Source organism: Beta vulgaris, chromosome 9, assembly GCF_026745355.1.
Source record: "Beta vulgaris subsp. vulgaris cultivar EL10 chromosome 9, EL10.2, whole genome shotgun sequence".
Lineage (NCBI taxonomy): Eukaryota > Viridiplantae > Streptophyta > Magnoliopsida > Caryophyllales > Amaranthaceae > Beta > Beta vulgaris.
In genome coordinates this window covers 49,958,620-49,978,740 of record NC_079210.1, presented here as the reverse complement: position 1 = coordinate 49,978,740, position 20,121 = coordinate 49,958,620, and the positions used below count along the sequence as shown (strand labels likewise).

At 36.1% G+C, this 20,121-nt stretch overlaps 4 protein-coding genes across 8 annotated transcripts; all 4 read left to right on the top strand.

Annotated features, from left to right (window-relative positions):
- The first annotated feature begins 838 nt into the window (after positions 1-838).
- On the top strand, positions 839-3,140 carry LOC104904496 (hypothetical protein). Of its 5 annotated transcripts, none has more exons than XM_048635767.2 (6): positions 839-1,140; positions 1,840-1,906; positions 2,042-2,189; positions 2,282-2,363; positions 2,461-2,577; positions 2,826-3,140. In XM_048635767.2, the coding sequence occupies exons 3-6, from the start codon at positions 2,068-2,070 to the stop codon at positions 2,874-2,876; spliced, it is 372 nt and encodes a 123-aa protein (XP_048491724.1). In that variant the 5' UTR covers positions 839-1,140; positions 1,840-1,906; positions 2,042-2,067; the 3' UTR covers positions 2,877-3,140. The 5 variants fall into 5 exon arrangements, with proteins under 5 accessions (XP_048491724.1, XP_019107596.1, XP_010691060.1 ...); XM_019252051.3 differs by having other exon boundaries at positions 1,840-1,936; XM_010692758.4 differs by having other exon boundaries at positions 1,788-1,936.
- A 1,595-nt stretch (positions 3,141-4,735) lies between these two features.
- Positions 4,736-8,893, top strand: LOC104904495 (F-box/LRR-repeat protein 14). The gene is made up of 2 exons (XM_010692756.3): positions 4,736-4,996; positions 7,188-8,893. The coding sequence occupies exon 2, from the start codon at positions 7,200-7,202 to the stop codon at positions 8,631-8,633; it is 1,434 nt and encodes a 477-aa protein (XP_010691058.1). The 5' UTR covers positions 4,736-4,996; positions 7,188-7,199; the 3' UTR covers positions 8,634-8,893.
- Positions 8,894-9,494: 601 nt separating this feature from the next.
- On the top strand, positions 9,495-14,109 carry LOC104904493 (acetylornithine aminotransferase, mitochondrial). The gene is made up of 3 exons (XM_010692754.3): positions 9,495-10,027; positions 11,296-11,730; positions 13,233-14,109. Exons 1-3 carry the CDS (start codon positions 9,590-9,592, stop codon positions 13,755-13,757), a joined length of 1,398 nt encoding a protein of 465 aa, XP_010691056.1. The 5' UTR covers positions 9,495-9,589; the 3' UTR covers positions 13,758-14,109.
- A 1,340-nt stretch (positions 14,110-15,449) lies between these two features.
- Positions 15,450-19,950, top strand: LOC104904494 (disease resistance protein RGA2). The gene has a single exon (XM_010692755.4). It carries the CDS (start codon positions 16,378-16,380, stop codon positions 19,783-19,785), a length of 3,408 nt encoding a protein of 1,135 aa, XP_010691057.2. The 5' UTR covers positions 15,450-16,377; the 3' UTR covers positions 19,786-19,950.
- The last annotated feature ends 171 nt before the right edge of the window (positions 19,951-20,121 follow it).

The following is a 20,121-nucleotide window of genomic DNA, read 5'->3' as shown; positions in this document are numbered from 1 at the left end:
AGGATTCTGTTAGCCTTGTATATTAACGTGCCATTATGGCATTGACTCACTCAAGGAAATAATCATTCCAATAGTTTCTAATGTTGAATTAGGTATATTGGCTATAAGATTAAGGAAATGCTATATTAATGTAATTGGAAATTATGAAGAGCAAACAACACAAGAATGTCGAATTGAAAGGAGCACCTAATGCAAAATGCCAAAATCAAGTTGATTTACAAATCCAAATGTTTCTCCAACTCAACCAAGCCAACAAAACCTCCATCTCAAAATGAAGAGGTTGCCCTAGAATTTGGAGCTATTTCAAATACTAGGTCTCAAGTCCCATCTCATATTAAAGAATAACCGAAATTGATGTTATGAATCTCCCTCAAGAACGGGGAAACAGGTGAAATATGAGTGATTTTCATATAAAGATGACCGAGATTTTTTTCTTTTTGACGAGAAAACACACACCATTTAACCATTCATAGAAATCAAATCGGAGTTTACAAGGAACATGGCCTCACAAGACATTTCTTCAATCCATACCCTCATTTTACTATACTCCGTACTAAGATGTGCTAGAAAGATGACCGAAATTTTGTTAGGAGATTATATATTGATAGAGGACCTTGCCAACCACAAAACCATAACTTTCCTTTTAGAACTGTTGGTGTGATTGATTGTAAACCGTTCCAAAATATGAGAACTCGTCGTAGACAATTATAATTTCCTTTTTTATTAGAGTACTTCAAGGTTGTTCACTTGTTCTTTTTAATATTCGATAGAATCGTTAAATTACACTAACCCTCACCCAAAATCCTGGATCCGTCACTTCACACAGGTATTATGCAACTTTTTAGCTCTTTCATGGATCTTAGCTTGAAATCTTTTTCTCTTCTTTGTGTGCTATTAAAATTCAACAGTATTCAAATTCCAACTCAATTGACTGATTTCAATTCCTCATTCAGTTTCTCTTTCCTCTACCATTACCCCAACCCCAACCACCACAACTCTCTCTACTCCGCCTTGTCAGCGATTCTCTCTCCTCTAATACCGGCGGCTTCTCGCGATCATCATCCGGCGATTGTTAAGGTCGAAAACCTATGTTTTTGAACAGTTTCCAGAACAAATCTGTGATGTTATAAGCGATTTGAGGTAAAAAAAAATTAGTTTTTTTTGCTCGATTTGAGGTGAATTTCAAGTTTTAAAGCTTTGATTTCATCTCAATTAAACTACTTTGTCAATTTGGAATCTAAAATTATTATTTTTCGTTCAAAAAATTAATTTGGGGCAAAAATTAGGGTTTATAACTTCAAGTAAAAACTTTTAATTGATCCACAAAAAGCAATAACATTACAATTTGAATCAATATGGAATATTTCAGATATAATAGCATAAAACTGAATTAGTTTTCTTTTGCTTGAAGAATTGATGTCCTTTTTCTGTTCCCGTATTTTCGCACACTTCACTTCATGTTGAAAAATGAAATCCTGAAATTGAAATTCTGTAATTTCCCAAACACATCTTTTGGAATTGAATTCTGAAATTTCAAATTCTAAAATTGAAATTTATCATTTGAAATGAATTGCTTGTTTCCAAACGCAGCCTTATATAACTTGAGTTTATTTGAGCTGACTAGCGTTAAATTTTTAGTTGAGGTCACATGATAAGATTCTAAATTCATATCCTTGTCAAATTGTTGTACTCTAGTTTGTTTGAAGGTCGAAAATCGCAATCAATGAATCAATTTACTCTTATATAATCAAATTGAAGGTTCTATTACAAGGGAATTCTCTGTACAGATTATAAATTTCATTCCAGTTTTCTGTTCGATCTTAAATGTTCGATTTCCAGCATCAATTTAAGTTACTTTTCGAGGAAACAAATTGAATGATTTTTCAACGATTCCAAGAATTTGAAGGTTTGTTTTGGACTAACTTCACTATATATTGTAAGTTTTGATATTTAAAGTTTGTAGAGTAAGAAATTTTCAATTTATTCACTATTATGCGAGCTTAAATTAACAAATTTAGATTCTAAACTTTTTTTTTTCTAGAGGCTGCTGAGGTATAAAGTTGATAAATGATGAGAATTTATGATGCAACATGTGAGATATTGAAGATTCAGAAATTTCGACGGATAGTCTCTTATACTGGATTTTATTGTTTTGTAACAGTACTGAGTTATGCTTATAACAACAATACGTAAGTCAGTTATGTTGCTTAAATTACATTATTGTGGATGCTGAGTTGTAATGTAATATGTGCATAACTTCTCTTATGTGCATTGATTGAAGCACAAGAGCCGGGATCTCGAGAGGCGATCAATTCTATGCATCTTATCCAGCAGGAACAGAAATGCTAACAGACACAGCAAAGGTCACAACATTAGTGTCAAGCTTTTCGTTTTCTTAGTAATTGTTGGTTCTTGTAAGAGTTCATCATTTGATTGATATTTTCTAATTGTGTTATGTAGCTATATAAAGCCGCGCTTGGCAATTGCTTTGAGGTGGAAGATTGGGGGCCTATTGAGTTTTGCATTATGGCTAAACATTTTGAGCGACAGGGGAAATCACCATATGCCTATCATGCAGTAAGTTTTGGTATCTGAATGCAGTCTAGTAGTATATTGGTAGTGAAAGATATTGTGGTACATGTTGTGGTCGAACCCTATAAATGCCGCGCTTTTTGCTTCCCATGGCGATACCGAAAGAGAAAGATATATATGTGACACTTAGTTATCACTATTAGTACTGCTCTGGTAGCTTCGTCAATAGTTTTAATTTGTCACTGTCATGAGAAGTTGCTTGACATTTGCTATTTAATCTTCTTTGATGACAGCAATACATGGCTCATCTTCTTTCACATGGGGAGCTTGATGGAAGTGGATAAGTAGGTGGAACAACGACGTCCTAGCTTCTACTAAACACAGCTTGATGGAAGCGGATTAGACGGTGGAACAATGACTTCCTAGTTGCTATCGAACAGAGTAATCAAGATGTGTTCACCGGAGAAATTTTCGAAGGACTGTACTGTACAACTGTGTTTTATCTGAGATGTTATTTTCCTTGAGGAAAATGGTTATGTGATATATTTTACAACTAGCAGAATTATTGATCATGATTGTGCAGGGTATTGGAAGCAGTTTTCATCTTTCGGGCATTGTTTGCACTGTCAATCTGATACAGAGCTTATTACTTGCATGATTCTTTCATGTAGTAAGTTAAGTTTGTCAAATTGATCAATAACTAAAAATTGTTACTTTAGTATGTTCTCTTACCTCAATTACGTCAATTATAGCTACTTTTTCTTCTGGACAATTTTTAAATAACTTGCAAAACATGGGTAATGAATTAAAAGGCTATGTTTTGATTTTACAATTTGTAAAGGATTTTATAGAAAATGAAGAGAATTGATCACTTGTGGGCAAATATTTTTGTGATTTTTCTAATTTTTTGCGCTCCCAAAAATTAAAGAGAAAAAAGGACAAAGAAAAAGACTTTTGTTCTCCTTCCTTTTATTAGACCGAGTTTTATTTGTTAAATCTTGGTGAAGTTGAATTTACATATCAAGTTTCAAACTCGTTATTAACATGTTATTTGCATAACATCATTTTTTTTTTCAGAGATGGACAATCACAACTATACATTTAAGTATATATTTAGAGAAATGTTTGGTTCATAGCATTAGCTGTTATAAATGCTACAGTTTTTATAACAGAGTTCGATAGTATATTCTTTTTAAAAAGTAGTAGATTTAATCATAAAGTAGTATATTAAAATTTAAAAGTAGTATAAAAAAAGTAACTTTTTTTTTGGATTGGTTAGATGAATTGCCTACCAGATCGTGATCTCGCATAGGTCAACTCGGTCCAGGTTAGCGGGCTAGACAATTTGATAGTAAGAGGGAAGAGTAACGGGGGAGAAAAGGATAATCCCTATGCTCAAAGTATCCTTAGTGGGATTTGAATCCCCTCAACCTTAAAGTTGGAAATTACAATGTCAATATTAATTTAACCACCTGAAAAAAAAAATCACTACTTATGTTGTAAACAAAATTTGTTTATAGCTTATACTTCCTTTGTTTTTTCTTTTTTAGTAGGAGGGAAGGGTAGGGGAAGACCTAAGATGACTTGGCTAAGGGTAATTGAAAGTGATATGAGGTTACTTGGGAGTTGGGATTGAGGAGAGCATAACGTTGGATAGAAGTGGGTGGAGGGGCAGTATCTATGTGGAGGAAGGGGTCTGATTACTGCATTTATTTGTTTTTTTCAATTGTGTTGGTATTAAAACCTTTTGCTGAAAACCTCTTCTAAACACTTTTTGGTGTAAACCTTATTTTTTTTTTAAAAAAAACTTTTATCACTCTTGACGATGTCATCTCCTCTGGTCACGATTCCAGTTGACGATTCATGTTAGCCGAACCCCAAATCACCTTGGGAATAAGGCTTAGTTGTTGTTGTTGTTCTTGTAATTGTTACATTGTTTGGGTGCGTTTTTTAAGATATATTTAACCTATTAGCCTCTCTTATTTCCTTTTAATAAAAATTATAAAATTTTGATATTACGAATCTACACTCCGAGACGGATCTAACAAAATCACGGATGACTATATTTTATTTATAAAAAATCACACCAAATTATTTAGAATTGGTAGTTTGATTTCCTAAAATAGAAATGTAGCGATTAAAAAAAGAAAGGGAGTATAAATTAGGTATTCTTAATATATATCATGTTAATGGACTATAAAATTATCACAAGAGACCATTTTTTTGAAATTTCCCCATTAAATTGAAACTTTTTAGTTCATTTATTTGCCTTTCTTCAATTGGAAAAAATACAAAAACAAGTATTAATCTTTATAGATGATCTTTGTATTGAAGTCGGCAGAGTATAATCGCAACACATATAATCTTTGAGGTTTTGGATAACGACTTTCTCCAAACTAGCTATTTCCACCAATTTCCTGAATCCCAAAATTACCCATGCAAAATCTCTCAATTTTCCCACAAGGTAAATCCCTAATCTTCTATATAATTCCCCCTTTTTTTGTGATTTCCAAGCTTCAATCTTTATTGCAAGCAGTTGAATTTGTGTTATAACATTATATAGCATGATTGATGATTTGGGGATTTTGTGCTATAATTTTTATTGTTCTGCAATTTCATTATACCATGATTGATGATGTGGGAATTTCTTAATTGAGGGATTGGTTTAATTTTTGTCTTGTTGAAGCTTTATTTGTACCTTTCTTAGATTTGATTATTAATTTCTTCAAATTATTAGCCACATTTGAGAATTGAGGATGTTTGTTAACTTTGGTGTTAATTAATCTATCAAATTTTTGTGGAGTTATAATGTATAAACATCATTACTAGTGTTGTCTGCTTGTCTTGACATAATTTTCACCAATTTGTTTTTTTGGAAGTTTCATTAATAGCTTGTTTGAATAGGTGAATTAGGAGGGAGGGGAGAGAAAGGGAAAAGGAGGTATACAATTTCCCTTGTTTAGATGCAATACGCGGGAAGGGAAGGGAAAGGATTCATTTCCACTTCCCTCGTAATAATTTAAGAGCGTGTTTGGTTCAAGTTATGGAATGAAAATTAAAAGAATTGAATAGAGGAGTGGTATGGTAACATAACTTGTTACTTTTTGTGGGTGTTTGGTTCAAATGTTGAAATGGAAAGGGAATGGTAGCGATTTCCACCAACAAATGGATTTTGTTACTTGAAGGGGAAGGGAATTGACAAATTAGGGGAGTCCATTAACACTGAGTCGCCGAGTAATGTTAATGAAGTGAGGAGGGGATAATCCAAACAAAAAGCAAGGGAGTAGGTATTTTTCATTTTGTTTCTTAGAGCCCAAAAATGTTGAACCAGACATGCTGTAAATCTTGCTGATGCCAAATTCCCTCTCTTTTTCTCCTCTGGTTCATGTTCATTTTTGCTATCTAATGTAAATGATGGTTAAAATTTTTGAAGCTTGACGAAAAGAAATCAAATAGAAAGGTTAAATCTGAGCGATTTATCATGATTCAGAAGAATGGTAGGATTTTATATAATTGGTTCTGTGGTAGAGCCGCAGAGGTATCTTTAGTTTTAGAGGGAAGGAAATGAATGAGGTTTCAATTCATCTGGTGTTTACATCAATTAGATGTAGTGTACAACGGGTATTAGGAACTGCTAATTTTTAAAGCTTACTCGTTATTGTTGATTATTCCAACATACTTAATAGAGTAAAAGAAATCAACTTTCGATCTTGAACATTGATGCGTGATGCATGATCTGGTGCTTAAAGGTAAGCAGTAATGACCTTGTTCGGTTGTTCCCCTCCCTTTGCCTTCCTTCCCTTTCTCTTCATCTACTCCTATCCAAACAAGTGTTAGTGAGATTACAATGTAAACCTGCTGTATGACCTCCCCTGCCCAAGCTACTATTAAGGTCAACGTTACCACTCCCCTTGCAACTATTTGCTATCCTCTCTGTTTTACCTTGTTTAACCTATCTCATATTTAAAGTGAGGTAGCTAAGGAATTTTTGAGGTGTCTATAGGGAACTCTTTCCAAAGGGATCTTCATATAGAATATTTTTCAACCTCTTAAAGAGAGAGATACACCATGTCTCTTGCGCCTTACAAACCTGAAGATGTCTATATTTGTACTGGGATTATAATTAGATTGCTGGAATCAAGCTCATGTTTCTTTTTTTTTCATAGAGGGGATATACTTTTGTAACAAGATGGTCAGTGTGGTAATGGCAGGCACTGCTGTATCACGGAATTGCTTTTGGTTATTTACCTATGTGATTTTCATGAAGGACGGAATTGCTTCCGAGATGATATGAAATGGCTCCTCTCCTTGGAAATTACCCTAGCCAAATGAACTCTTTCGTGTATAACTGTATATGATAGAATATCAAACATAACTAAGGCCAGGGTGCTTTCAGATAGTTTAACACCCTCGTGTGACCCCCTTGTGAATTTTGTGTTCTCAGTTTGCTTACTTGGTAGGAGTGTCGGTGGATGTTGAAGTAATTTGAAGATAGGAGAGTGTCATATATTGTTCGGACTAATATTCTTGCTTGACATTAACATCCCATCCTTTCGCATAAGTTTAACTGTGACCCAGAACTCCAGAAGCCAGAACTGAGCATCTGGTCTGTACTTTTAATATCACACTAACCACCATTGCCTTCCCATGTGCAGCTTGTCATTGAAATGCTTACTGCACAAAAAAGTGCAGTTTTGATGGACACATTGCCAGACCAATTGATATGGGACATTTTAAGCAGGATTACTAGACCTGCGGATAGGAACTCTGTGTCTTTAGCTTGCAAGCGTTTCCATGAGATTGAGAATGAGCAGAGACTGTTTCTCCGTGTGGGTTGTGGTCTAAACCCAGCAAATGAAGCTTTGAACACTTTATGCAACAGGTTTCCAAACTTGATGAAAGTGGAAGTTGTGTACTCTGGATGGATGTCTAAATTGGGAAAACAATTGGATGATCAAGGGCTTCTGGCTCTTTCAAACAGTTGCCCTTCTCTTGCTGATCTGACCTTAAGTTACTGCACCTTCATTACAGATGCTGGTATTGGTTATTTAGCGGCGTGTTCAAAACTCTCATCCTTAAAATTGAATTTCACTCCTAGAATTACTGGTTGTGGAATTCTTTCCGTCGTTGTTGGGTGTAAGAACCTGAGTGTTCTGCACCTAATCCTATGCTTGAACATAAGTAGTGCTGAGTGGCTTGAGTATCTGGGGAAGGTTCAAAAAATTGAATACCTTTTAATCAAGAATTGTCGAGCTATTGGAGAAGGTGACTTGGTGAAGCTCGGATTTAGTTGGCGGAATCTTAAACATTTGCAGTTCGAAGTGGACGCCAATTACCGGTATATGAAGCTATACGACCGCATAGCAGTAGACAGATGGCAAAAGCAATTGGTTCCATGTGAAAACATGTATGAATTAAGTTTAGTTAACTGCATCATCAGGCCTGGAAGAGGTCTTGCTTGTGTTTTAGACAAGTGCAAGAACTTGGAGAAGATTCACTTGGACATGTGTGTTGGGCTCAGAGACAATGACATTGTGGGCTTAGCCCAAAGCTCAAGAGGTCTACGGTCCATATCTCTCCGAGTGCCGTCAGATTTCTCCGTGCCCCTTCTGATCAGCAATCGATTAATATTAACAGACGAGAGCTTGAAGGCATTGGCAGAAAACTGCCCGAAGCTGGAGTCAATCAGAATATCATACTCAGATGGGGAGTTCCCTTCACTTTCTTCATTTACCTTAGATGGAATTCTTTGTTTAATTAGAAGTTGTCCAGTTCGTGAGCTTTCATTGGACCATGTGTATTCATTCAATGATGATGGAATGGAGGCTTTATGTTCAGCTTACTGCCTTGAAACCCTAGAACTTGTAAGATGTCAGGAGATAACAGATGATGGTCTACAACTTGTAGCTCAGTTTTCGCAGTTGTCTGTTCTGCGGCTCAGCAAGTGCTTGGGAGTTACTGATGATGGATTTAAGCCACTAGTGGGATCAGATAAATTGGACATGTTGGTTGTGGAAGACTGCCCTCAGATTTCTGAGAGAGGCATTCATGGGGCAGCACGAGCCGTGACATTTAAGCAAGATTTGTCTTGGATGTACTGATCTTGGTGTTGTGTACACCTCTAGTCATGTGTCTTGGCTGTGGCAGAGGGAAGTTATGTATTCCTTGTAGACTATGTAACTTCAAGTATTTTTGTTTTGTTTTACAGTTACATGTGAAGCGAAAATGTCAAAATAAAAGGGGAAAGAACTTTAGTTTGTTAATGCTTTTGATATGGATTTATTTGTGCCACTGCAATGTAGAATGTTTGTTCTTTAGTGTGTAGTTAGAGAAGTAAAGCGTATATTTGTCTTTGTGCCAATGCCACTATGAGCAATTTATTCTTCATTAAATCATTATACTATTAGATCTTCCACCCTCTTGTGAAATCCCTTTACTTGTGGGAGGCACGCCATTCGAGGTCCATTTGGCTTAGCAATATGGATCAACCAACTCCAAGAAACAATTGCGCTAAAGTAAAATCAAATAAAGATAATCTTACTTTTTCCTAGACCAAGTAAAACCAACCTCATTATACATGCTCTTAAGAATAAATTATAGATTCTCATCCTCGTAATCTTACCTCTAATGATAATTACTAGCACTAAGCAAATCGCTAAGCACCTAAAAAAACACAACTTAATCTTTAATATTCATAAATATGTATTCAGTTTTAATTTTTCTAAAAATTGACAAGAATAATCCAAACTATCACTGTTTCGTTCAAAATAATCCCAACTATGGGTTATTCTAGAATAATCTAAACTATTGGGAGTATGTTCTCAAAATAATCCAAACTTTTACATTTCTAAACTAAATTAGATTAAATTAAACTGAACTGAAAATAAATTAGGAAGAACATGTCTAGAGGCTAAAGTACTTACCTACCATCAAAAGGTTGATTAAAAACCCCCCCTTCCTCTTCAAAACCCTTATTTACATTTCTTCTTTCCCAGCTTCCACTCATCCCTTCTATAGAGTCCCAATCTTCTCTCTTTCTCTCTCCTAATCTCCTTCAATGACATCTTCCCTCCACTCCATCATCGGAAACTCCGCCACCTCATCAATCAATCTCCGTCGTCAATTCAACCTCCCTAACCCCATCTACGGCCGTCATCAACGAATACAACTACCTTCAGCATGCTTAAACGTCGACGTTTCACAGCAGAAAACCTCAACTTCTTCTTTTTCTTCTTCAGAAATTGGCGCAAAAACCAAGGAATTTATGGAGGAAGAATCAAAGGTGATTGTGGGTACTTACGCTAGAGCTCCTTTGGTACTTTCCCATGGCATTGGCTGTAAATTATTCGATGTTGAAGGTCGAGAATTTTTGGATATGACTTCTGGAATTGCCGTTAATGCCCTTGGACATAGTGACCCTGATTGGGTTCGGGCCGTTTCGGGTCAGGCCCATACCTTGGCCCATGTCAGCAACATTTTCTACTCTATTCCTATGGTATATTATTCAACTCTTCTTCTTTAATTTCTATTAACTATAATTATCTTTTACTTTGTAATATGTGTTTATGTTTTGTGTTGTTTGTTTATGGGCAACATGTTCTTTGTGTTGTGATTGTTATTATGTGGACTTAGTTTAGGTGGAAGATTCAAATTTTCATATGATTAGTTGGGTGTTGAAGAATTAGTTGGAATAAGGAAGTTGTTTTTAGCCTTTAGGTGGAGGAAATAGATGGGTTTGTAGCAATGAGAATGCATATAAGTTTGTGGTGGAAGAATGTATGAATGTAGAGGGTATTTTAATTTTTAATTATGATTGATGAGGGGTTGAGATGATGTGACGATTAGTTTCGGATGGAGCGCACTTTTAGTGTGGTACGTCCTATGAATGAGACACTGAGGGTTGTGTTGAAGTGTTGCAACTAACTGATTGGATGGTGGAAATGTGCGCGCGGCAGGGGAGCCTCAAATGTTTTGAGACCTGTGATGGCCTTCTGGACGTAGAATGTACTAAGACGCACGCTAGAGCTGGAATTTTATAGGTTCCTGTCATGATTAGCAAAGTGTGCTCGAGTTTGATATTATAGGTTATGCTTGTACTAATGTGACATCAACATATTGTCTGTAGCATACTGAACTAACTTTACCTCAGGATGAAGTTGTTCATGTACAACGCATCTAATATTTTGCATTGTGTTGTGGCGTGAGGACTTGTACTTCATATATACAAATGAAAGAAGTACACAAGGGGAAGTTGGGAAGTGTTTTTTTTTTTAGCCATTTTTTCCATTAAGGTGCCTTATCTTGCTTTCCTTCAGATGACCAAGGGCTTAACTAAATCACGTGTTTTGTCAGCTCATGTACAACATATTATATTTGAATTCTAACCGAGGTATGTATTATCGTGTAATGTGAAACAATTTACCTTCTTACTTGTGTACTTAAGTAATTCAGCATTGTGGCATGGCTTCTTTCCTATATGTTGCACTCATGCTATGATCTTCTCTTGTGTTTGAAGGCCAATTGCTGTAGTTGTTTGACTGCGTGGTATGGTTCTGTATCTCAAACTTATGTGCTGTGAGGATTTGACCATTTATTTTTCCTTTGTCTGGGATTTTATAATCATGGAGTTGTTAGTATTTAATTCAAGAAGCTCGTTGCCAGTAATCTCTTGATTTATCTGTTGCTCTCACCATTGACCCTTTTCCCCAACCAACAAAGTGGAAATTGTTAACTGTTAAGATATTTTTTGCCAAATGATTTCAGGTGGAGCTTGCAAAGCGTTTAGTTTCATCTTCATTTGCTGATCGTGTCTTTTTTACAAATTCTGGAACAGAAGCAAATGAAGCTGCTATTAAATTTGCAAGAAAGTTCCAAAGATATACACATCCTGATGCAAAAGACCCACCAACAGAGTTTGTTGCCTTCTGTAATTGTTTCCATGGGAGAACAATTGGTGCTCTTTCTTTGACTAGTAAAGAAAATTATAGGTCACCTTTCGAGCCACTCATGCCTGGAGTTACTTTTATTGAATATGGAAATTCAGAAGCTGCCAGAGAACTGATACTGAGTGGTAAAGTGGCTGCAGTTTTTGTTGAACCTGTTCAAGGTGAAGGCGGCATATATAGTGCCACCAAGGAATTCCTGCAGTCACTGCGTGCTGCTTGTGATGAAGCTGGATCGCTCTTAGTATATGATGAGGTAAGAAGTTATCATGTTCTGAATTCTGATTCATACACATTATACAATCAAAGCTCAAATTCTTTTAAAATAGGTCTTGTGCTGACTGTTGATGTGCTTGAATATGGTATGTTTCTTGTTTCCTTACCTCTGGCCACCAGCTGTTTTTACTACTCTTCCAGGACCTTAATTGATGTTTGCTATACTACGGAGAGATGCTTAGATTAGACTACCAGAGTTTTGTTTTGTGCCAGGTTGCTGAAATAGTATGTTCTTGCTTTAGTCAGTATGCCTAGTCATGTCTTGTGGCTGATTATCTCCAAGTTCATTGATGGGGAATGGAAATGATGATGCTAGTAAAAGGTTTGAGCCGGGTATTACTGTGGGTTATTGGTGATAAACAATTGAAGAGGGCCCCTGTCCTTGTATGAGTTGCACTGTGACATTCGCAACCTCTTCTATAGCAAACAAGCGTCAGCTTGGTATTGGGTTGAATGAAAAGGCGTGGGCTGCATTCTAGAATTGAATGCTAGTCTAGACTTCTCCCTACAGCAAACCCTGTAATTCCTAGTGCATTTGATGAAAAGTTCATTCTGATCCGTTCCTACTATGGTCAAGCTTGGAGAGCACAGCTACAAGCCCATCATTTTACCTGCAAATAACCATCATTTAGCCCCCCCCCCCCCCCCCCCCCCCCCCCCTCCCCTCTTCTCACCCCATGCAAATTTTTTGTTTCCTTATAACATTGACCACATTAATATTCTACCATAACATTAATGCACAGTATACTACATTGTATGTATTGAGTATTAAAAACTAAATTAATAGAAAATGTTTGAACAAAAATATTCTTTTTTAATATCTTATGTGTCACATCATGATCCACGGCCTACAGGTGAGATTTTGACTAAATTTGTCAAATTAGTGGTGAATTTTACAATAGATACAATTAATGGGACCAAATTGCTACCCTTAAAGTTAAGGGGGGTACTTTTACAAACAATGAGACTTAAGGGAAATCTGCCACAGTTGCCATTTTTTTTGGCTAATCAATGTCACGACATGTAATTTTTCTTATATAGTGTTTTGTGACTTCATGGGTGAATCCCTTGATTGTATGAACCCCCCCCCCCCCCCCCCTTATTTCTTCATGGACATGTTTGGGTCATCTCTAAATCTGGCACTTTTATGCGAAATTGCTAAATCTGACTACAAGCAATTTCTAATATAAGCTTTGAAGTGGCTAAATTTCCTGAAACATTACCCTCCCTTTTCTGTTGATGTTGTGGGTGGGGGTGTAAACGATTTTGAGAAGTTTGGAATGGACAAGCACAACTTAGGAGAGAAATTTACCCTGTACTTTGGTACTTTCCCATACTGATGAGGAAGATAGTTAATATGAAGTAATCTCCTGTGTCTCCACTCTATTATCCCGTCCACTCCTAAACACTAACCAGAAAGCTCTTTGCATACGTACAGATTTGACTCATAGGACTCTCCTCTCTGTTTGTGTCAATTGCTAGGTTCAATGTGGTTTGGGCAGAACAGGTCACCTTTGGGCACATGAAGCCTATGGTGTATACCCGGATATAATGACACTTGCCAAGCCTCTTGCTGGAGGCTTACCTATTGGAGCTGTGCTGGTTACGGAAAGAGTTTCCTCAGCTATAAGCCCTGGAGACCATGGGAGCACCTTTGCTGGTGGACCACTTGTGTGTCATGCTGCACTTACTGTCCTAGATAAAATCTCAAGCCCTGGTTTTTTGGCTAGCGTGTCAAACAAAGGTCAGTATTTCAAAGAACTCTTAACAAAGAAGTTATTGGGGAACCGACATGTTAAAGAAGTCCGAGGTCAGGGTCTTATTATTGGTATAGAGTTGGATGTCCCAGCTGGTCCACTTGTCGATGCTTGTCGGAATTCAGGATTGTTAATTTTAACTGCTGGAAAAGGAAATGTAGTGAGATTGGTTCCTCCATTGACCATATCGGAGCAGGAACTTGAAACAGGTGCTGAGATTCTTCTCAAATGTGTCCCTGCCTTGGATTAAAGCAGTTAAGCTGGTTTAGTGTACCGTGTACGATGAATGTAAAATTCTCCTGTCTTACAGCTTTTTTATCTTTAGGATATACGTCCTCCATATCTGAATAAGTGACACTTTCAAAATCTCACATAATGTCTACGATGAAGCGTGTCACTTATCTAGATACGGAGGTTAGTATCAAGCAGAGTAGCCCTAATTCAGGATTCATGGTTAAGACTCTTTGATTGGTGCCATTTGTTCAATTTAGAATGTCTTTCTCATGATCATCTTTGTCTACACTAACCTTAAATGGTGTGCAGGTTTGATTATATTGGCTGCATATTGTAGATTGCTATTCTGGTTTTGGTCTTTGTTTCAACTTCTCTCAATATTTTGGACCCTATCTCAAACGGAACATCAGACATTCAATATCGTTGAGACGTTGATTATAGGTGCCTAACTATTAAAAATATAAGTTTAGGACGTTGATTATAGCTGATAATTATTAGTTATATATTGGGTCTTATATATTACTTTCTAGGTTTCTTTTAAAGTTCAGCACTTTGACTTTTGCATTATTCATACATGTCACTTTGATTGTATTTTGTCATGATATATAAGAGCAAAAATAAACATATAAAATATTGCTGGATTTGTTTCGATGGATATTTTCATAATATTAACTTTTTATAACTTTTATAAATACATAATTAGAGATATTAATGGTCAAAGTTGTGCGTCGACAAGTGTGAAAGTCAAATTGGTATACTTATTTTAAAACGAAAGTTAGTAACTTAGTGTGCTGCTGGCTTTATGATTATGAAGTAGTACCTTTTGTATAAGATATTATTGAAAAGTAACTTATTCGTCTAATATGTTTTTCATTATTAAAAGGAGAGAGAAAAGCAAATTAAACAAGTTTGTGATGAGTATTCTTATCATTCTGTCACTTTTTTTTTCATTTAAGACATGTTTTACTTATTTTGGAACCTTCTAAAATAGTAAGTGTTTTACTTATTAATTATTACGGAATGGGAGAAATATATGATTATATTTATTTATATAAAAAAAAAGCAAAATAATTAATCAAAGTTAATAATTTTGCTTTCCAAAAAAAAAAATGCAACAAGTAAATATAAAACAGGAGGAGTATCTTTATTTTTATAAGAAAAAATGGAGGGAGTATTAAACATTTCTGTAAAGACGGGGTTGTCCAACAAAGAGATAAGGTGTGAGCAAATTGTCCAATAGGAATATAGGATTGAACTCATGGAAGTGAGGTTGATTGATAAAGTTGGATTTTTTCAAACCAAAATCACCTTCTTTATATCAAAATCATTAAGTACTCACCCTCATCTTTATTAATTTATCCGTTTCTTTTATATAAAATTTTGGAAGAAATACCAAGGATGTCTTGGCCTAGTGGTTAAGATTGAGGTGCTATGTATGATAGGTCACATATTCAAATCCCCCTCCCCTTTGTATTTTGTATCGCTTTTGTGGCTTCGATGGATCAAAAAAAAAATTGGAAGAAATAATATTATGGAACATAAAAAAAAAGAGAAATTATTATTTTATATTAAAATTGAATATATATATATATATATTATTATATATATATATATATATATATATATATACTCCCTCTGCTTTTTTTTATTTGCTACATTTTCCAAAAAGGGTTGCTTTTTTTTATTTGCTACATTTCGCTTGGCCCACCAAAAAGTAATAGTATTATATTTGTTTCTCCTTTTTTTCCACCAAAAAGTACCACTTTTTCCCCTTTTCCCACCCTATTTAATGCTAAAAGGGTCAAAAAGTACACAAAAAAGAATGAAAATGACATCTCCTAAATTCTTGTGTAAACACAAATGTAGCAAATAAAAAAAAGCGGAGGGAGTATATATATATATATATGATGAAACATTAGTGATCTCATCCCAAAAATAGAAAAAAAAAACGAGTAAACTAATAAAAATCGGAGGTAATATTTGGCTAAAAAAGACTCACTGAACGTACTAATTGGGTCCGGCTGTCGGCGTCAGCAATAAAAAATTGATCCAAATTTTTGTCACGTCTCAATTCTCACGCGTTTGAATTACTCCCTCCGTCCCAAATTAGTTGCTACATTTTGACCGTAAATACTATTCATGTCATAACTTTGACTATCTTTTACTTCATATACATAAGAAAAAACATAGTCATGTTGGATCTTGTTTGATTCGTCTCAATTTGTATTTTCCAAATATATAATTTTTATAATTTTTTCATATATATAACTCAAGATATTGGTGTTTGAAGTTGTATTTCGTAAACTGTGAAAAAACAAATGTAGTAACTAATTCGGGATGGAGGGAGTAATGGTTTTATAGCCTTACTTTTCTTTTTTGACCTTTTGTTTCTTTCTCAACTTGATTCCTAGTTTCATGGAACCCACCTCAAAGTTGAATTATGGTGATCCTGGAAATAGCTTCGTGTAATTACTGGTGCTTCAATTATTAGAAGGGTGTTAGGTTCTTAGCTTGATAATATCACAGCCAACCACAAAAACTTTCCTGCCTTATCTACTCCCTTCTGTGTTTCTCTCCAAAAAAAAACTCTACTTCTTTCTGTATTCTGTCCTCCCCTCAAAAAAAACTCTGCAAAAATGGCTACTGCAGTTGGATTGGTACTCACTGTTACTCAGACGCTCCTTTCTGCTATGCAGACTAAGGATCTGAGAGATGTATGCTTCATGTTTGGTTATGAAACTAAGCTTGAAGAACTCAAGGATACTGTTAAAACCATTCAAGCTGTCCTCCATGATGCGGATTCCAAGCAGCAGGAGTTGAGCACTCTTGGAAAAAACTGGATTGAGAAGCTCAAGGATGCTGTTTATGATGCTGATGATTTGTTCGATGAATTCAACATTACTTTGCAGCGTAAACGAATGTCTGGTGATAAGATTTCCAGAAAGGTACGATACTTCCTCTCTGTTGACAACCAGTTGTTTTTTGCTGCTAAGATATCTCGAAAGATTACGAAGATTAGAGTCAAGCTTGATCGCATTGTCAAAGATCATCATGACTTTGGGTTTAGCATTAGCAATACTGTTACTGATGTGCGTAAACCCAAAAGAGAGGAAACATCATCTTATGTTTATGAGTCGAGTATCATTGGGAGAGAGGCTGATAAGGAGGCTCTCTTGGGTTTGTTGCTGCTAGACGACGACTCAAATGTTGAACATAATGTTTCTTTTGTGAGTATTGTTGGGTTTGGTGGGTTGGGAAAAACTGCTCTTGCTCAACTTGTTTATAATGATGACAAGATCAGAAGTGCATTTGAATTGAGCTTGTGGGTTTGTGTCTCTGAAGAATTTGGGATGAGAGAAATACTTTTGAAGATGCTTGGGATGACTACTTGTGAGCTTAACAAAGAAGAGTTGCAGCGGAAGGTTCGTCAAAAGATCCAGGGGAAGAGGTACTTTCTTGTTCTAGATGATGTCTGGAATGAGAGTTGTAACCGATGGGAGGAGATAAGGAACTTCTTTCTTATAGGTGCAAAGGGTAGTAGAATTCTTGTAACTACTCGCTCAAAATTGGTGACAAGAGCTATAGGAGATCATCCTGTGCACGAGTTGAAAGGTTTGTCTGATGAAGATTCTTGGTGTTTGTTTAAGAGAGTGGCATTCAAACAAGAAATTGAACAAGAGGTAGTCGATGACTTTGTTGACTTAGGTAAACACATTGTGAAAAAATGTGCAAATGTTCCTCTCTCTATAAAGGTCATAGGCAGCATGTTGCGTGATCAACATAAAAGCAAGTGGGAACAGTTTCAACAACTTGACTTGGCTCAAATGAGTCAAGGTGAGGATGGGATTATGCCAATACTCAAGTTTAGCTACTATCATCTTACTCCGCAGTTAAAGAGTTGTTTCAGCTATTGTGCTCTTTTCCCCAAGGATCATTGCATCAAGAAAGTTTTGTTGATTGACCTGTGGTTAGCACAAGATTTTCTTGAATGTCCAAACGACATGCAAAGAATAGAAGATGTTGGTGAGGAGTATTTTTCCACTTTATTGCACCGATGTTTCTTTCAAGACATTGAAAAGGATAAGTACGGTGATATTGGTACAGTTAAAATGCACGATTTGATCCATGATCTCGCACAGGAAGTAGTAGGACAAGAGTCGTGCTTGGTGATGAATGATAGGACGAGCCATTTCGATGATAATATTCGTCATCTCTCAGTTGCTTGTCGAGGTGACTTATCGCTTTGTTCAAGTAATGCTCCAAACAAGTTGAGGACATTGCGCACGTTCCTTCAACTTACGGACAACCCATGTTTGAAGACTGATGCCGTTGAACTAGTTCTTAATTGCAAGCGCTTAAGGGTACTGAATTGTATGTCGGGTACAATTAAGTCTTTACCCAAAATATTACTCAACCTGTCACATTTAAGATATCTTGATCTCTCTTGCAATTACGACTTGGAGATGCTGCCTAAATCGATTTCCAAGCTGCATAATTTGCAAGTATTAAACTTATCTGATTGTTGCAATTTAAAGGAGTTGCCGGAGGACTTAAGAGAGTTAGTTAATCTTAGGCACTTGGATATAGACGGGTGCAATAGATTAACTCATATGCCAGAAGGATTGGGTAGTTTGATTGGTCTTACCAGACTAACAATGTTTGTTTTGGGTGGCAGAAGTTCCAATCAAATGCAGATAGGGCAGCTTAGAGATTTGATACCTCTAGTTAACCTTAGAGGTGAACTCAAAATTTTATTTAAAAAGTGTTATCCATATGATTTAGTAAATGTCGAGGAAGGATTACATTTGTCAAACAAGAAATGTATCAAGTGTTTGAAATTAGAGGAGGAATTTGAGTCTGATCTTGAATTAAGTTGTCCTAAAGGAGCAGTGATTATTGATAAAAGATTGCTAGAATCCCTTGAACCCCACCGTGATATAAGAGAAATTAACATCAAGGGTTACAAAGACTTGAGATTGCCAAGTTGGGCAACGACTCTGGCGTCCTCTTTTCCGCTCCTTGTCAAAATCGATCTGAGATATTTTAATGAGTTAGAGCATATGCCGCAGCTGAGTCAACTCAAACATCTCAGAACTCTTAACCTGTTGGGAATGCTGAATGTGGAATACATGGAGGATGACAATAATGGTGCTATACTACCATTTTATCCTTCCCTTGAGGAGCTTTGTCTGATTGACTTTCCAAATTTAAAGGGATGGTGGAGAGAAGTAGGTGTGGAAAGGGAAGCTGTGTTATATGGTGTTCTTACATTAAAGATAATAAAATGCCCAAACTTGACATCTTTTCCGGGGTGTCCGAAGTTGAAAGTAGTCGAGCTACAAAAATTCAATGATGCCCTGACATTCTGTGCAGGTCCAAACCCAAGTACATCTTCAGACGGTCTCGTTTATTGTTTGGATACGTTAACAATTGACAATGTGGGGCCATTGAACTCCCTATTTGGGGAGACTCTACAAGGTATTTGTGAACTAGTAATAAAGAGCTCTGAGGTGCAGAATTTGTCAACTATTGCAGAGTGGTATCTAAAGCACGCTTCGTCTATCAAGTGCTTAAAATTCGTAGACTGCAATAATCTGATGAGTCTGTCCGTATTAGGAATAGAGCATATGACTAATTTGGAACGACTCTGTGTTACTTCATGTGAGAAGCTAGATTTAGAAGGAGATGATGATGGGATGCCATGGAGAGCCTTAAGTAACCTCTCTTATTTGAACTTACGGGAACTTCCAAAGGTTGTAAATCTGCCAAAGGGGATTCAATACTTGTATTCCCTTAAAACCCTTTTTATTTGCCAATGTAATAGCTTGGATAATCTTCCAGAATGGCTCCATCGCCTCACGTCCTTACAATGCCTTGACCTCCATTGCTGCCCTAGATTGAAGTCATTGCCAAAAGCAGGCCTCCCTAACCTTACCTCTTTGCAAATAATTAATTGCAGTTGTGAGTTGGTGAAAAGATGTAGAAAACCAGATGGGGAAGATTGGCCCAAAATCAGCCACATCCCTATTTTCAACTGCAAATGAGACTTTTATAAGTCTACCGCTTTCCACGCATCACATCAACTCACCACGTATATATTCTCTACCAAACTTAGCTTCCGAAAGATGAAAAATGCATATATCAGTGTCAATGTTGTAAATAAATTAATTATATTCTATGAATCAATAAATATTCTACTTTTTCCATAACGTATTACTAGCAACATTTGGTATTTTTTGTAAGAGGTAAGATATTCAATTGTTGCTAGTAATTCATTACGGAGTGAGTATATTGATTTGTGAATGTTGTTTTTCAGTTTATAAATATTGTACTTAATCTTACATGTTTATTTAGTGATGTAATAAATTATAGATGAATGG

Coding starts and splice junctions, on each gene's coding strand:
- LOC104904495 (XM_010692756.3), top strand. CDS start 7,200: ATGCTTACTGCACAAAAAAGTGCAGTTTTGATGGACACATTGCCAGAC.
- LOC104904494 (XM_010692755.4), top strand. CDS start 16,378: ATGGCTACTGCAGTTGGATTGGTACTCACTGTTACTCAGACGCTCCTT.
- LOC104904493 (XM_010692754.3), top strand. CDS start 9,590: ATGACATCTTCCCTCCACTCCATCATCGGAAACTCCGCCACCTCATCA. Junction 10,028..11,295: donor TTTTCTACTCTATTCCTATG/GTATATTATTCA, acceptor AAATGATTTCAG/GTGGAGCTTGCAAAGCGTTT. Junction 11,731..13,232: donor CGCTCTTAGTATATGATGAG/GTAAGAAGTTAT, acceptor GTCAATTGCTAG/GTTCAATGTGGTTTGGGCAG.
- LOC104904496 (XM_048635767.2), top strand. CDS start 2,068: ATGATGAGAATTTATGATGCAACATGTGAGATATTGAAGATTCAGAAA. Junction 2,364..2,460: donor TGCTAACAGACACAGCAAAG/GTCACAACATTA, acceptor TGTGTTATGTAG/CTATATAAAGCCGCGCTTGG. Junction 2,578..2,825: donor CACCATATGCCTATCATGCA/GTAAGTTTTGGT, acceptor CTTTGATGACAG/CAATACATGGCTCATCTTCT.